General features: G+C 52.1%; 1 protein-coding gene across 1 annotated transcript in view; it reads left to right on the top strand.

The window, feature by feature from the left end:
* LRRK1 (leucine rich repeat kinase 1) overlaps positions 1 to 15,537 on the top strand; it is a 132,541-nt gene that overhangs the window by 87,239 nt on the left and 29,765 nt on the right. Inside the window, exons 11-20 of the mRNA XM_055555868.1 lie at positions 580 to 692; positions 1,700 to 1,776; positions 6,979 to 7,108; positions 8,251 to 8,363; positions 8,730 to 8,944; positions 11,524 to 11,688; positions 12,191 to 12,363; positions 13,001 to 13,121; positions 13,507 to 13,666; positions 14,063 to 14,339. Of these exons, the coding sequence (XP_055411843.1) occupies positions 580 to 692; positions 1,700 to 1,776; positions 6,979 to 7,108; positions 8,251 to 8,363; positions 8,730 to 8,944; positions 11,524 to 11,688; positions 12,191 to 12,363; positions 13,001 to 13,121; positions 13,507 to 13,666; positions 14,063 to 14,339 (1,544 nt within the window). The remainder of the gene's footprint in view (positions 1 to 579; positions 693 to 1,699; positions 1,777 to 6,978; positions 7,109 to 8,250; positions 8,364 to 8,729; positions 8,945 to 11,523; positions 11,689 to 12,190; positions 12,364 to 13,000; positions 13,122 to 13,506; positions 13,667 to 14,062; positions 14,340 to 15,537) is intronic.

The raw sequence follows: 15,537 nt of genomic DNA, 5'->3' as shown, positions 1-15,537 counted from the left end.
GAAAGCGCAGCATGGGTCCTAGTCACTGCTTGGTGCCCAGTGGGAGCCTCTGAAAGCGCAGCATGGGTCCTAGTCACCGCTTGGTGCGCAGAGCCAGGCCTGGGTGGGGAACTCTCCATCACCCCGGAGGAGTCCGTGTCAAGCCGGCAGAGGTTCCATGACCCGGGCGGATCACCCTCGGTGTTGCTGCCACAAGACCCCTGTCCAGGGTGTCACCTGGGCCGGCCCAGGGAGCCATCATGCTCTGCCCATGCTTCCTGCCCTGGCACTGTGACCTCCAGGGCCTCAGACTCTTCTGCTATTCCCAGGATGGGTCCACAAGTAATCGTCACTCTTAAGAAGGGTCAATTCATTCCTTTCATTCTGGAATAATTGCCTCACCTTGATCTGAAGGGAAGGATCTATTAACTGTCCCATTTGCCCTTTCTGCTATGATGTCAGGAGTCTGAAGACTCTGTGAGGCCCCTCACTGTTGGAATCCCTGTGAGAGTGAATTGGTTATAGCCGTTTGGTTTCCCTTCTGTTCCTCCACCCCTGTGGTATCTGACATCACCTTTGCCCTCTCTCCCTCTGCCATAGGCCCTCATGTTCTTGAAGTTACAGGGAAACCAGCTGGTGGCACTCCCACCTCAAGAGAAGTGGACCTGCAGACAGCTCAAAACCCTGGATCTCTCCAGAAACCACTTTGGCAAGTAAGCAGGGGTCTCTGTCCCCGGTGAGCTCTCAGATGTGTGTGAGCCCAGTCACAGACCCGTGGGATGGCATCCCTGCGGGCTCACTGAACGGCCATGACAAAGTCTGTTGACCAGGCAGCTGAGACGATAGGCATGGATCTCCCCCAGTTCCGGAAGCTGGAAGCCTGAGGGGAGGTGGCAGCAGGGCCGGTGTCTCCCGGGGCCTCTCCTCGGCACACAGACAGCGGACCCTGTGTCAGTGTGGTCTCCCCCGTGCCGTCTGTGTCCTGATCGCCTCTTCTTGTAAGGACACCAGGCAGACTGGATCCAGGCCCACGTTCATGACCTCATCTTAACTGGACAACCTGCTTAAAGGCCGTGTCTCCAAACACCTCACATTCTCAGATGCTGGGGGTTAGGACTTCAACATGAGAATGGGCGGGACACCATTCAGCCCAGCACAGTACCCTACAATTGCCAATCTTTAAAGACTCCTGGAGACTCTCCCTGTATCAGCCTCAGTTGTCCTTCTGTTCAAAAGTTTTTGCCAGTCACTAGCCAGTATGTGTAGACTGAATAAAACGTACCCTCCAAGGTCTCCTTAGGAAGACTAGCTTCCTTAGTTCACTGGCTGAGGGCCACCGCTGCGGCATCTCAGTGGGACTCACCCCTCTGAGCTCCCCCAGTGCAGAGAAAAGCTGCAGCCCCTGGAGCGGGCCTTCCTGCCAGGCTTGCCCTGCCTGAGACGGAAAAGCTCAGGAGTGGAAACCGCCAGTCCTGCTGGCATTACGTTATCTTCTCTGCTTGTTGTTTGTTTTTTTTTTTTTTCCCCCAAAAGACTTGTGAGCACAGCTGGTGCAGTTAGCAGACAGTGGCTGTCCACACTTGCACATCGGCTGCAGGGGCCCCAGCACCCTTCTGGGGGTATTTTCTCCCTTCTTTCTGCGTGCCATTGCATAGTCACAGACCGAGAAGAAACGTCTTTGCCATGCTTTCCTCAAACCTGGACGTTTCTCCCCCTACAGAAACGAAGACGTCCTTAAAACAAAGCGCATTTCCTTTTTCACCACCAGAGGCCGCCAGCGTTCGGGGACGGAGGCAGGTGTGTGTGTTGCTGCCGGGAGGTGAGAGGGCTGGGGGGCCCTGGAGGGAGACGGCTCCGGTGGGCTCTCGCCTGCAGTGCCCGGTGGAATGCCAGAGACGCTTGTGCTTGATTCGGGCTCCTGACTGTGCCCGTGGCTCATGTCACACAGATGACCAATCTGGGTCCCAAAACCCCCTTTCCTGTTTGCAGCCCAGTAAGTCTAGCAGCTCCCGCGTATGGATGGCCTGCTGTGTGAGAACTGCCTTAGATACCTTGCATGTGTCAGTCTCTCTGTAACCATCACAGCATGATGTGGGTTGTGACTTTCCATCTTGCCAATGAGGAAACTGAGCCTCCGGAGTGTCTTTAATTCAGGCTTCCATAGCAAAGCACCACTGACTGAGTGGCTTAACCAACAGAAATAGATATTCTCTAGGTTTTGGAGGCTGCAAGTCCAAGGTCAGGGTGCACAGTGAGTTTCTGGTGAAGGCTGTCTTTCTGGCCTGCAGACAGCTGCCTTCTTGCTCTGTCCTACGGCAGAGAGAGCCCACTGATGTCTCTTCTTATAAGGACAGTAACACCATCGTGGGGCCACCCTCATGAGCTCACCTAAACTCGGTCACCTTCCAAAGACTTTGTCTCCTAATGCCATCGCGCTGGGGGTCAGGGCCCCCACTCACGGATGTGAGGGGACCCGATTCAGTCTGAGCACAGGGGTAACTGATGTGGGCAGGGGCTGCTGAGCGGGAGAGCCAGGCCAGCGCCGTGAGCATCAGCCCTGGGCCTGGGGGCAGTGCTCTCCTGCCTCCACACCGTGGCTTCCTGTGAGGTGCCCGTGGAAACACCGCGGTCCTGGGTCCTGCAGGCTGTCCTGGCTACATTGAGGCTCTAGAGGAGCTCAAGGTCTTCCTCCAGACTCGTCAGAAACAGAACCTTTTCTAGAGGGTTGGGACTGGCCACATGACAAGGCCAGTTCAGCAGAGAACGTTTCTAGGAAAATAGTTCTTTTAGGTCTTCATTTCTGTAGGGTACAGCGAGAGGTGTGGACTGTCCCTCTCGTTCAGTCACCAGCCCTCTTATTTAATCTGAAAGTCAGGAGTTCTAAAGCCATCAACACTCACAGATATATCCCTGTGGATACTGTCCAATGGAACCAATATTTAGGTTATTTTAGGCGTAATATAACTTCTTTCTTCAGCTTGATTGATCTATATTGACAACTGCTTTTTAAGTATAGGTGGTGTCAGCTGGGAATAAGAAATGCCACAGAGGCCAAGACACATTTACAGGAGGTGAACTAAACAGTCGACCTACCTGTTGCCCTTTTTTGATGATTATATATGATTGAAAAAAGAATGTATCATAGTGAAACAGAGAAGAGTCCAAAAATAGGAATTTAGTACGACACAAGTGGCATTTCAATTCAGTGGGCAAAAGAATGTTTTATTGTTTTAATAAATAGTGCTGATATAACTGCTTGTCCAGCTGAAAGAAGGGAAAACACAGCACTAGGTGCCCACCTTACATCAGTTACAAATATCTCCATGCAGATGTCAGCTTGAAGCATACAAGAAAAAAGAAAATAACATTTAAGAGCATAAATATATAATTTGAGTGTAGGCAGATGGAAATCCAAGAGTAATTTTTTAAAAAGCAAAATCTTTAGCATTGTAAAAACATGGGAAAACTTTGTTCAATAAAAGGCATCGTAAGCAAAGTCATAATGCAAACAGACCAAGAGGAAATATTTGCAACAAAAATTGTTGCAACATAAACTGGCTTAAGTCCCTAATATACAAAGACGGCTTACAAATTGACTTTTTTAAAAGTCAACCCAATAGGCAGAAACTGGGCAATGGATATAAACAGTTCACAGGAAAGGAAGTCCAGATGGCCCAGGAAGAAACAGAAAGGCCTCGAACCTCGCTACTAGGGAAATGCAATTTGGAATTTCATAACTGATCCTTTTCAAAACAAAGAGCCTTAGGACTTTGGAAATTGAGTCCAGACCTGAGGATTTCACTTGGAAGGAAGGAAAAGCAAGCATTTTTTGTCTCATGGAACCCAAACAGGCTGACAGGCAGGAGAAGGGCTGCTGGTGGACCTCAGCTGCACTCCCACTGAGGCAGGCCAAGCCTCAGGGGTTGGAGTGGACTAGGAGGGTGTCTCTAGTCCAGAAAGGCAGACCGTGCCGGCGCCTTAGGAGGTGGACCAGCACTCCCCGGGGACCAGCCGCTTTTTCATGAAACCACCAGAGTGCAAGACCAGAGGCACACGGGGCCCAGCGGGGCAGAAACACGCAACATGCCCTGAAAAGTGGCCCTGCGGTGGCCAGTAGGGGCGTGGCTGGAGCTGGGGAGGACCCAAGCCCTTGGGAGGCTCCCTGGCAGAGGTGGGGGCGCTGTGCTGTCCGCACGCAACAAGAGCCCTGTGATTTTGTCGATTTTATCTAGAGAGTTGAGGCCCGTGCCTGGGAGAAAGGGAGAGATGCTTTTCCTAGGAGGGTTGTTCTCTCGGGCTGTTGACCTGTGGTAAGGCATCATCTCTACTTGTTTGCAGATGGATAGAAAACTCCAAGTAGATTTATGTACATTCAAGTAGTCACGTTGGCACAGTGGTCTTGTCCAAAAATAATTTGGATGGCCATTTTTACAGTAAAATTCAGACCAGCTGAGTCATAAATAACGTTTGAATAAGTAATTACAGTTCATAAATACCTCGAGCTGTGCTCTCTGCCCAGCCCGGTTTTTAGAGTTTCCATTCTGGGCCAAGAGGTCTGTGACAGGTGTTGTCTCTGTTTAGAGGACAAGTCCCTTATTCCATCTGTCTGTTTCTTAAAGAGGCTTCTTAAACACCAAGGTGAAACTAAATATGGAAACTACAGAGGCCATGTGTTCAGAACGTGTTCTCTGGGAAGAGAGTGGGTCTTTCTTGATTTTTTTTTTTTTTTCATGCAAATTAGGGCAGGGTGAAGTTGATCATTCTTGTTCATTTAAAAAAAATCAACACTTTTTGAACATTTTTCTTATAGAACAAGGATTAAGAACAAAGCTGTCCTTAAGAGTCTGTTGCACATTTATTTCTGTAGGGGCCACTGTGTTGAGTCCCATTCATGTGGTATTAGCTGGGCAAATTATCCAGGCGCCAATATCAGTATTCTGTTATCGTCTCTCTCAGAACATTCTCTGATGCCAGGTTACCCTGTTACCATTGAGACTGCGTCTACATGTGGGGAGAAAAGCCAGAGTTAAGGGAGGAGCTGTGATCCAGGGCAGAGGCATCGTTTCAACCCCACAAAAGAATTCCAGCTTCTCTATCTTGTGTGTCTGGCAGAGACCTGGCTGAGACCTGGCTGAGAGGGCTTTGAGGCAGTTGTTTTATCTTGAATTTGAGCTGAAAGGGACCCTCAGGGGGGGTGCTCACCTGCCCCCATTCTCCCTGCCTCAGGAGAGAGGAGAAGGCGCTTCAGAGATTCTGTTGCAATCCGACCCTCTGATTCCTATCAGTTTCCAAGCTTTCCCCACGTTCTTTCTCAACTCATACACTCTGGTGCGGTAGAAACAGCAAATTTGATGTAATTTTAATAGGAACCTCAAAACCAGCATAATTACTGAAATCACTTAAATGTACTAGAGAGTTGACTTGTTCCTTGGAAGCATAAAAACCAAGTCCACATTATTATTTTTCAGTTAACTGGCTTTTTTTCAATTGAAGAAGTAATAAATGCATTAATATATGGTAAACAAAATTTCTGAACTGCACCCAAGGGTGTGGAGTGAATATTCAGTCTTCCAGTGTTACCAAACCAAACTCGGGTCCACTCACCCATGTCCAGCAAAGACCATAGCGACGCTGGGTCGTGGTGAAGGCAAGTGCAGCGTTTATTGCAGGTGCCTGTCTAGGCAAGCAAGCTGTCCAGGCAGCTGGCGCTCACGGGCTTGAACTCCCCAAAGGCTCTCAGGGAAAGGTTTCTAAAGACACGGCGAGGGAGGGGGGTTGTGGTGGTGGGAGCAGCTCATGGACATTCACCTGACTGATTGGTGGTGAGGCCGTCGGGAGTCAGCATCCACTTTCTGGTTCCGACCGGTCTGGGGTCTATGTGCTTGTGGACGGCACACAGTTAACTGCTTCCACCTGCTGGGGGTCTCAGACTCTGCAAAACAGCTCAAAATATTCATGACTCAGAATATTCTCTATAGCCCTTGAGGAGGAACTAAAGCTCCTTGACTCTGTTTAATGGATGAATTATTATTATTTTGGCTTGCTTGGCTGTTTTCCTTTCTTTCTGTACTTTCTCAACTTCTCTGATGAAAAGTACTCTTTGGAGCTGGGAAAGCCTAGAAGGCCCCAGTTTTTCTACAGACAAGAGGCGAGCAGAGGACGTGGGGTTGGGGAGGGCTGTTCTGGGAAAGCCCCATAGGGTCCTGCTCAAGTTACACCAGTGATCTCCTTCTCCAGAGAGAACTACGGAACTTCACGTGTCTGTGGTAGCAATTGCATTTGTGTCTGACATGCACTGTAACACATATGTAATGTGTGTATTTGTAGTGTATATACACATGCTGATAACAACATGTAACATGCGTACATATTAATGTGCATGTGTGGTATATGTGTGCATGCATATAACATGTGCATGCACATAACTTCATGTAACAAAAGCATGTAGGCATGTGTGTTGTATACACATGCACATAGCATCATATAACATGCATAATTATGCACACATGCATATAACATATCTAAGTGCATGGGGGGCTGCTTTTTCACATGTCTGTACACTTTTTATGGTACACAAATTTAAGCTTCTAGATACCTGCTTCCACACCTTGCTTTTTTGATTTACCAGTATCTCTTGTGTATCTCTTCATACCTATACATGTAGACCCACCCTGTGCTTTGTAATAATTGTATAGAATCCCATTATTCATTTAACCAACTCCTTGTGGGTGGACATACAAGCTGTCTTCTACCTTTGTTACTGCAAACTGTGCCACTGAGTGTCCTTGTTCTCACATCTTTGCTACACATGCTAGGATGTCCGTAGGACCGTTTCCTAGAGTTGGAATCCCTGGGTCGGTGAGATGAGCACCTCATTCTGATAGATTTGTCAAAATACCCTCTAGAAGTTGTACCAGTGCATGCACCCACCTGGCCTCCATGCTGTCATGGCCCAGAATTCTCTTCCAATGTACAGTCTGCTTCGCCATTTCTTTGCAGCGTGTGTACTCGAATTTCCCGCCTTCCTAAGTGAGTCTTTGGAAGTCCTCTGTCTGAACGACAACCACCTGGATGCAGTCCCACCCTCAGTTTGCCTACTGAAGAGCTTATCAGAGCTCTACTTGGGGAAGTAAGTACACAGCCAGCACCGCTGCACCGGCCCTTCAGCCCAGGAAGCAGAATGTCCTTGTGTGAACCATCCAAGGACATGGGAGCCAGGGAGACATTATCTACATACCAAGAAGCAGCAGTTGGATTTTCAGAGCCAGACTTAGTCAAAGAGGTAGAGGAGGGGGAGGTAGGAGTAGCTATGCAAGGATGTCTTCCTTGCTGTTTCACTCATTTGTAATGGGAAGAGCAGCTCAATCATCCCTCCTTTCATTCACTGAGTACCTACTGCCAAATAGTGCTGAAGGATTCAGATGGTGTGCAAAATAATTCAGGCTACATTGCCTTGACTCGAAGAGGTAGTGATCATCTTTATGATAGTGTAATTAATTGAAGAAATGGGGAAGTGGGGGGATTTGCAGAAGACAGAGCTGCCATTGTACCACTGGCTTCCCAGGGGAAAAGGCTTTGGAAAACCATGCATGTTCAGTTGCACAGTCTGATTCTTTGCAGCCCCATGGACTGTTGCCCACCAGATTCCTCTGTCCATGGAATTTTCTAGGCGAGAATACTGGAGTGGCTTGCCTTTTCCTGCTCCAGGGGATCTTCCCAACCCAGGGATTGAACCTGCGTTTCTTGCATCTCCTGCATTGGCAGGCAGGTTCTTTACCACTGGTGCCACTTGGAAAGTCTTTGGAATTAGTATTTAAATGAAACACTTAAAATCAGGGCCCAAGATATTTGGTTTGGGGTACAGATTGTCAGTGGGCCCCACAGGCCCTGGAGGCTGACAGGCTGCTGTGTGTGTGTGTTCTCCCGCGGTGTGTGTGTGTTCTTCCACGGTGTGTGTGTGTATTCTCCCACGGTGTCTGTGTGTGTTCTCCCGTGGTGTGTGTGTGCGTTCTCCCACGGTGTGTGTGTGCGTTCTCCCACGGTGTGTGTGTGCGTTCTCCCACGGTGTGTGTGTGCGTTCTCCCACGGTGTGTGTTCTCCCGTGGTGTGTGTGTGTGTTCTCCCGTGGTGTGTGTGTGTGTGTTCTCCCGCGGTGTGTGTTCTCCTGTGGTGTGTGTGTGTGTTCTCCCGCGGTGTGTGTTCTCCCGTGGTGTGTGTGTGTGTTCTCCTGTGGTGTGTATGTGTGCTCCCATGGTGTGTTTATGCCCTCAGCAATCCTAGCCTCCGAGAGCTCCCTCCTGAGCTGGGGCAGCTGGGGAACCTCTGGCAGTTGGACATTGAAGACCTGAATATCGTCAATGTGCCTGCAGAGATCAGAAAAGAAGGTAGGGCTTCCTCAGCATCACAAGCCCCCCTCCCAGGGAAAGATGCTCAAGTCTAGCTGCTAAGGACCTGGAGTAGACACTCCTGGGGACCCGTGGAGCCTCCTTCCAGCTCCCACGTTTGGGAAGATGCTGCCAAGTTCTCCAGAACTAGGATGCTGTCTTTAGATCCCTGACTTTTAGATTTCACTTTGGGGTGAATTGTATCACACCTTCTCTCCATAGACCCAAAAGTCTTCTCAGTTCATCCCATTAGAATACACAGAAGGTGCTCCTTCATTCAGGACTTTGTTTCTCAAGAACTGTGAGTGTGTTCCCTGCTCTGTGTCAGCAGCAGCATCTCCTTTGCCCCGCTGTGGTTTTGCACAGGCCCCAAAGCAATGCTGTCTTACCTGCGTGCTCAGCTGCGGAAAGCAGAGAAGTGCAAGCAGATGAAGATGATCATCGTGGGTCCGCCGCGTCAGGGCAAGTCCACCCTCCTGGAGATCTTACAGACGGGGAGGGCCCCCCAGGTGGTACACAGCGAGGCCACCATCAGGACCACCAAGTGGGAGCTACAGAGGCCGGCTGGCTCGAGAGCCAAGGTCAAGGATGATTGGCGTGCAGAGTCCCTGTGGGAGGGAGGGTGCGCTCAGGGCCCCTGCTTCCTCCTCTCCAGAAAGCCTAGGACTTTCTCTGCCCAGTGTCTGAGTCCCAGGATATTTACAAGAGTCATCATGTACTGTTTTAAACCAGCTCCTGCCAAGGACAGTGAATCATTTCTTAAATGTCCTTGTATTTTTTCTCTTATAGCTGAGCTGAGGTTCTAGGCCAGTGGTTCCAGGCCTGGCTGACAGTTAGACTTCTTTGATGAGCTTTTAAAGACCACAGTGCCCAGGCCTCATCAGCTCTAACCCCAAGGACTGTGATTCAGACAGCCTGGGACAGGGCCCTTCCCCATGGTGGAGAATGAACTACCACTATAGGAGTGAGACACACCAGTACCTACCCCTAGCAGGAGGGCTGAGAAGGCAGCCCCGGAACGAAGGCCCTGTCCTCCTTGACACCCGCTTTCACCCCAAGTTCTGAAAAGTCCAGTTTCTAAGCCCTATTTTAAATGAGTCCTTCAATGAACCTGTTAATCATCCTGTTTTCCATTCAGTATGAGACAGATGAAAGCAAGAATTGTCTTACACTTGAATCAGAGAAGGGAGCCTGTTTTCTCCCAGCCCAAGGGATGGGCACGTGCCAGTGATGCCTCCCTGACCTGTTGCTGTGTTTGTGGTATACACGTGGCCACACAGGGACACAGGCGCAAGGAGGTTAATTGTGGAAAACTCAGCAGCCTTGAGGCCAGAGGCTGCATGATGTTCCCCATGCCTGGAAACCAATTTTGTTGCAGAGTCTTTCATACAAAATTACTTTGCAAGTCAAGGAAATCCAATTTGAGTCATTAGGCATTTAAGCTGAATGTCTATTTTTTTATAATTTAAAAAATCTCTTTCGTTGGAAGATAATTGCTTTACAGTGTTTTGGTTTTTGCCATACAATGTGAATCAGTCATAAGTGTGTGTGTGTGTGTGTGTGTATATATATATATATATCCCCTCCCACTTGAGCCTCCCTCCACCACCCCTCTAGGTCACACAGAATACCAGGTTGGGCTCCTTGTGTTATGGAAAGTCCTCAAAAATCTAGCAATAAAACTACCATGAAAAGTAAAAGTGAAGGTCGCTAAGTCGTGTCCAACTCTTTGCGACCCTATGGACCATACAGTCCATGGAATTCTCCAGGCCAAATTACTTTCCCTTCTCTAGGGGATCTTCCCAACCCAGGGATCGAACCTAGGTCTTCCACATTGCAGGTGGATTCTTTACCAGCTGAGCCATGAGGGAAGCCCATCCCAACAATCCCACTAATGGGCCTATACCCTGAGAAAACCACAATTCAAAAAGATACATACACCCCACAGTTCACTGCAGCACTATTTACAATAGCCAGGGCATGGAAGCAACCTAGATGTCCATCAGCAGATGAATGGATAAAGAGCTTGTGACACACATACACGATGGAATATTACTCAGCCATAAAAAGGAATGAATCTGAGTCGGTTGTAGTGAGGTGGGTGAATGTAGATATGGACTCGGAAATCAGTTCTCTAGCGAGTGGAGATCTGCACACTAGGGCCAGAACAGTGGAATAATGAACACCAGCACTGCCCTCTTGCCCAGAAAACCCCAGAAGTGAACCTAGGTAACGCGTGTCCAAAGGTTTTTGAAAGTAACCAGAACCTCTGGATTCTCTCCTACATTTTTGAGCTGTTATTCTGTGTCGCTTTTTTCCAGCTGTTCTTCAGCAAATAGCCGTCTTGAGGTTTGAGGAGTGACCGCCCCCCGCCCCCCACCACTTCCTTTCTGCCGTCATTCACGTTTCCGCCTACCCTTTTCAGTGAAGGACAACCACCTGATCTTGTGAATGCTCAGTTCTGGAACTCTCTGTGTGGCCGGGCCTTAAGCCAGCTTAGAACAGCTGTCCATTTTCATCTTTTTTACCGAAAAAGCCGGTCAGCACGCTGTTTTGGAGGCCAACCTGCATCATGGTGGGAATGATTCTTTGCCACCAAGAAGCGCAGCTCGGGCCAGACTCTGACCTCATAGCGCGATAGAGAAAGCTCCGTTCACCAGCCTTCCCCCGAAGCCCCGCAGCTGACCTGTTAGCGTGCTCCGTCAGGGCCCTGTGCCGCCGCCCTCTGGCCGGCGCAGTCCGGCGGCCCGTCTGCGTGGCCTTGACCGCGCTCAGACGGAGCGTCAGTCTTGCTGTGAGCGCTGCCGTCAGCCTCTGACAGGCGTCCCCTCACCTCCCGCACCTCAGACGGATACAGACAGCACCCTCCTGCGCTCCACAGATGCCCCCGCCCGAGGGAGCCAGCCGTCCATCCCCCACTGCTCCCACAGCAGGAGATAGAACCCCCCAGAGCCCACCTCTGTCCCTGCTGCTGGACCCCCTTCTGTCCCTCAGACGGCTGGTCCCTGAGACGCACAGCAGAGTGGGCGGTGCTTTTCCGCCGCTGTGCCTTTTCCAGACCCCCGTGTGCGACGTGCTGAGGGATCAGTTCTCTCAGAGGGACTGGCTAACGCCCTGGTTGCTAAAGTGTCTCCCTGTTGCTGCCCTGTTGCTCAAGTAGGTTGAGTCTGTGGAGTTCACCGTCTGGGACATCGGCGGCCCCGCCAGCATGGCCACGGTCAACCAGTGCTTCTTCACGGACAAGGCCCTGTATGTGGTGGTCTGGAACCTGGCTCTGGGGGAGGAGGCGGTGGCCAGCCTTCAGTTCTGGCTGCTCAACATCGAGGTGAGGGGGCCCCCGCCCTCCAGCCTTCAGTCCTCAGGACGTCGCAGGGGCCCCAGCACTTCTCAGGGGTGGGGTGGGGCACAGAAGACGGGTAGGGAGACCCAGGGTGCGCTTGGCTGCACGGTCACGGAGGCCCCAGGACCACAGATCGCCGTGAAACGCAGCCTTCTGTCACTCCTCCGCTACATGGTTGATGGGTGCCCTTGTCCTTTGCTGCTTCCTTCCGTGTAAGAGCCCCACATCTTGGACCCAGGAGGGGAACAGGGCTCTCTTCCTGCAGTGGAAAGTTGATGTGGGCCAGGAAGTGGGGTGCGGTCTGAAGGAATCAGAGGTAGAGACCCCAGGGAAGAGTCGAGGGCCCTCACACACCCCTGGCGTGCGGCAGGCCCTCGAGGTTTACAGAGAGGAGTTCAGGGCACCGGCTGAGGGTTGTGGGCGTCCGGGGTTGACACACCCGCCGCCCAGGGGACTGTTCCCGTCCTCAGCCCAGACTCTCTTGCAGGCCAAGGCCCCAAACGCTGTGGTGCTGGTGGTGGGAACACATCTGGACTTAATTGAAACCAAATTCCGTGTGGAGAGGATCGCCACTCTACGCGCCTACGTGCTGGCCCTCTGCCGCTCGCCCTCTGGGTCCAGGGCCACCGGCTTCCCGGACATCACGTGTAAACACCTGCAGTGAGTGTCCCACGGCATCCTGTGCACCCAGCCTCTCAGGGCTGTGGCTGCCCACCCCTCGCTGTCCATCTCCAGAGACAGCTGCTCTGCCCACAGGGGCTCCTAAGGGGGAGCTTTGATCCTCTGGAGCCCCGTCCAGGGTGAAGTGTGGCAGCTTCAGCCTGAGCAAGATGAGGCGCTGCCCGAGGACCTGCAGGGCAGGGCCTGGAGACGCTGTCTGAACTTTCCATCTGGGTCTCCCCACTGCCATGCTCAGCACTGTGTGTGTGGCCCCAGTGGCACCAGCAGACAGGAGCTCACACACCACCCAGCACACTGTTGGTCTCTGGGCAAGAACAGCCCCCAGGCGTGGCCCTGGGCCGCCTCTTGGGTCCGAGTGGTCTTGAGGGCTGGGATGGGCAAGGGTGCCGCGGGGGGGTGACATGGGCACACTGGAAAGACTGCGGCGCCACACCATGGTCCCCCAGCACCGCGCCCTGCACCGCGTCAGGCCTCAGTAAGTCTCTGTGTCTGTCTGTCATGAGCTTTCTCAACTTGCCAGTATTTGGGATGGAACCTTTGGGAAAACAGAGACCCTGCAGTGCTGATCAGAGAGGGGGGTCTGGTGAGTGTGCACGCTTTGTTTTTGTACCCACAGCGAACTCTCCTGTAAGAGCTTGGAAGGTCAGGAAGGGCTGCGGCAGCTCATTTTCCAGGTCACGTGCAACATGAAGGATGTGGGCAGCACCATCGGCTGTCAGCGACTTGCAGGGAGGCTGGTGAGTACCTCTCATCCCCTGGAAGCGGGGAAGCTGGTGGGTTCCCCTCATCCCCGGGAAGCGGGGAAGCTGGTGGGTAACCCTCATTCCCAGGAAGCTAGTGGGTACCCCTCATTCCCAGGAAGCAGGAGGCTGGTGGGTTCTCCTCACCCCCTGGAAGCCAGAAGGGCCCGATCTCCGCCTGTCAGGGGGTCTGCACCTCCCTCTCCCCCCTGCCCTGAGGCACATTGCTGTGCACGCTGTGGATCGGGCCCTGAGGCCCCTGTGTGAGCGGTTTCTAGGGGAAGGTGGGGGGCCGTGGCAGAGACAGCCCACCTGCCCGGTCTTCAGGAGGCGGGCGGGCGGCCCCAAGCCCCGAGGGCCCAGCCTTGCCCTCCCGCCCCAGATCCCCAGGAGCTACTTGAGCCTCCAGGAGGCTGTGCTGGCGGAGCAGCAGCGCCGCAGCCTGAGCGACGACGTGCAGTACCTGACGGACCGGCAGCTGGAGCAGCTGGTAGACCAGATGCCCTGCAGCGACATCCAGGACTACGAGGATCTGCAGTCTGGTGGGCAGCAGCAAGGGCGGGCTGGGCGGGCGGGCCACAAGGGCTCATCTGGGTGCCAGCAGGCACAGCCATGGGTGGGGTCCTGGGGAGGGGCACCCAGACTTTTCACTGCTCCGCGCATGTTTTCAAATGACAGCAAAGACTTCAGCTATCGATTTGGGGTGGCAAATCCATATTAACATGTAAGCAGATTTGCATAGATGGAATGCATGAATTATGGAGGTCAGTACGTTGGCCTCTTGAGAACCTGTGAGGAGGCAGCTGACTGCTGTGAAGGGCCCCATGTGTTGGGAGCTTCCTAAGAAGAATCTGTGGCCTGGCCCCTCTAGGAGGAGGTCACCCAGAGCCCCTTCTGCCCTTTGTTTGACGCTGTCCTCTCCTCCCCTCCCCGGGCAGCCATCAGCTTCCTCATTGAAACGGGCTCCCTGCTGCACTTCCCGGACACCAGCCACGGCCTGAGGAACCTCTACTTCCTCGACCCCATCTGGCTGTCCGAGTGTCTGCAGAGGATCTTCAACATCAAGGGCTCTCGGTCAGTGGCCAAGAACGGGGTGATCAGGGCCGAGGACCTTCGGCTGCTGCTGGTTGGCACGGGCTTCACGAAGCAGACAGAAGAGCAGTACTTCCAGTTCCTGGCCAAATTTGAGATCGCCCTACCCGTTGCCAATGACAGGTGAGGCGACGGACTGGGCCTCGCTGGCTGTTCCCCGCAGGAGGGAATTAGGGCTGGGGCCTCTGGTGGCCTGACAAGGTTTCCAAGGATGGGACCTCATAGCAGCTGCCTGCCTGGGCTGGGGCAGGGTGGTTGGGCTCAGCCGGTCCTGGCTGGCTGCTTCTCCCTGTGCCTTGGGTGTCTCTGTTTAGGGGGTTCAAAGAAACCCATTTATTGGAAAGGCATAGGAAAACATGTAAGCATGGCAGTGGCCTTAAAAGTAGCTTTGGGGAGTTCCTGCTTTGGGCGGTTGATTGGTTATTTGATGAATAAAAATGGAGTAGGTACAAAAGTGTGCATGCTAACCATCTAGCCCAGTTTCAAAATGCAGGGAGGGCAAGGACTCGAGGGGCATGTGGGTTCAATCTAACAGCGGTCTGGCTTCGTTCTCAGGGCCTCCTTTCTCTACTTCAGTTTCAGCTGTTTCCTGGGTCTGATGCTGATGTTCACCATGAGGCAGTAGCCAGGATGCCAAATCTCCAGACCCTTTTGATGCCTGTCATAGAACACAGCAGCACCCGGCCCCTTAACCCCAGAGCTCCGGGGGAACACCCTCTGGACTCTCAGGGGGCTGGCCTGGCCCCTGTGTGGCCAGCCGAACAATTCCATCAGTACCAACTGGGTCTCTTGGGAGCCAACTCTAGGCCATCTCTGCCTGAGCTCCCACCCACATTTCCACTTGGTCTAATGACTATGGGAGGGGCCTCAGTCCTTCCTGCTTTAGCCCCACGGGGACCAAGAGTGAGTCCTAAAAAGAGAAACCTTAAAGAGGAATTCAGAATCCACATGACCCCTCACATCCTGGCCAAGGTGTGTCCTTGACTTTGGCCCTTGGTAAAGCAGCCTGTGAGTTTACAGCATTGGCGGAATTTGACAGTTTTCTGATTATTTTATCAACAGGTTAGAGGACTGCGGAAATACTCTCACTCTGTAAAAGCAACTGCCTCTTTTTTCCCTCATATGTAAAATAGAAATAATACAGTCACCTACTAGTATTATAGTCAATGTGAGAATTAAATCAGAGTACATGTGAACTATGAAACGTTATCTCCTGCACCTTTGAGCTTCAGGGACATCAAGGATTATCAGTGCTGTTATTGTTACTATCTTTGCGTTAAGTACTCATAGTCAGTGGTGTCTAGTTCCATCTAAAGTCAGG

The sequence above is a fragment of the Bubalus kerabau genome, chromosome 19, assembly GCF_029407905.1.
Source record: "Bubalus kerabau isolate K-KA32 ecotype Philippines breed swamp buffalo chromosome 19, PCC_UOA_SB_1v2, whole genome shotgun sequence".
NCBI lineage: Eukaryota > Metazoa > Chordata > Mammalia > Artiodactyla > Bovidae > Bubalus > Bubalus kerabau.
This window is presented reverse-complemented; position numbering and strand designations above follow the sequence as displayed.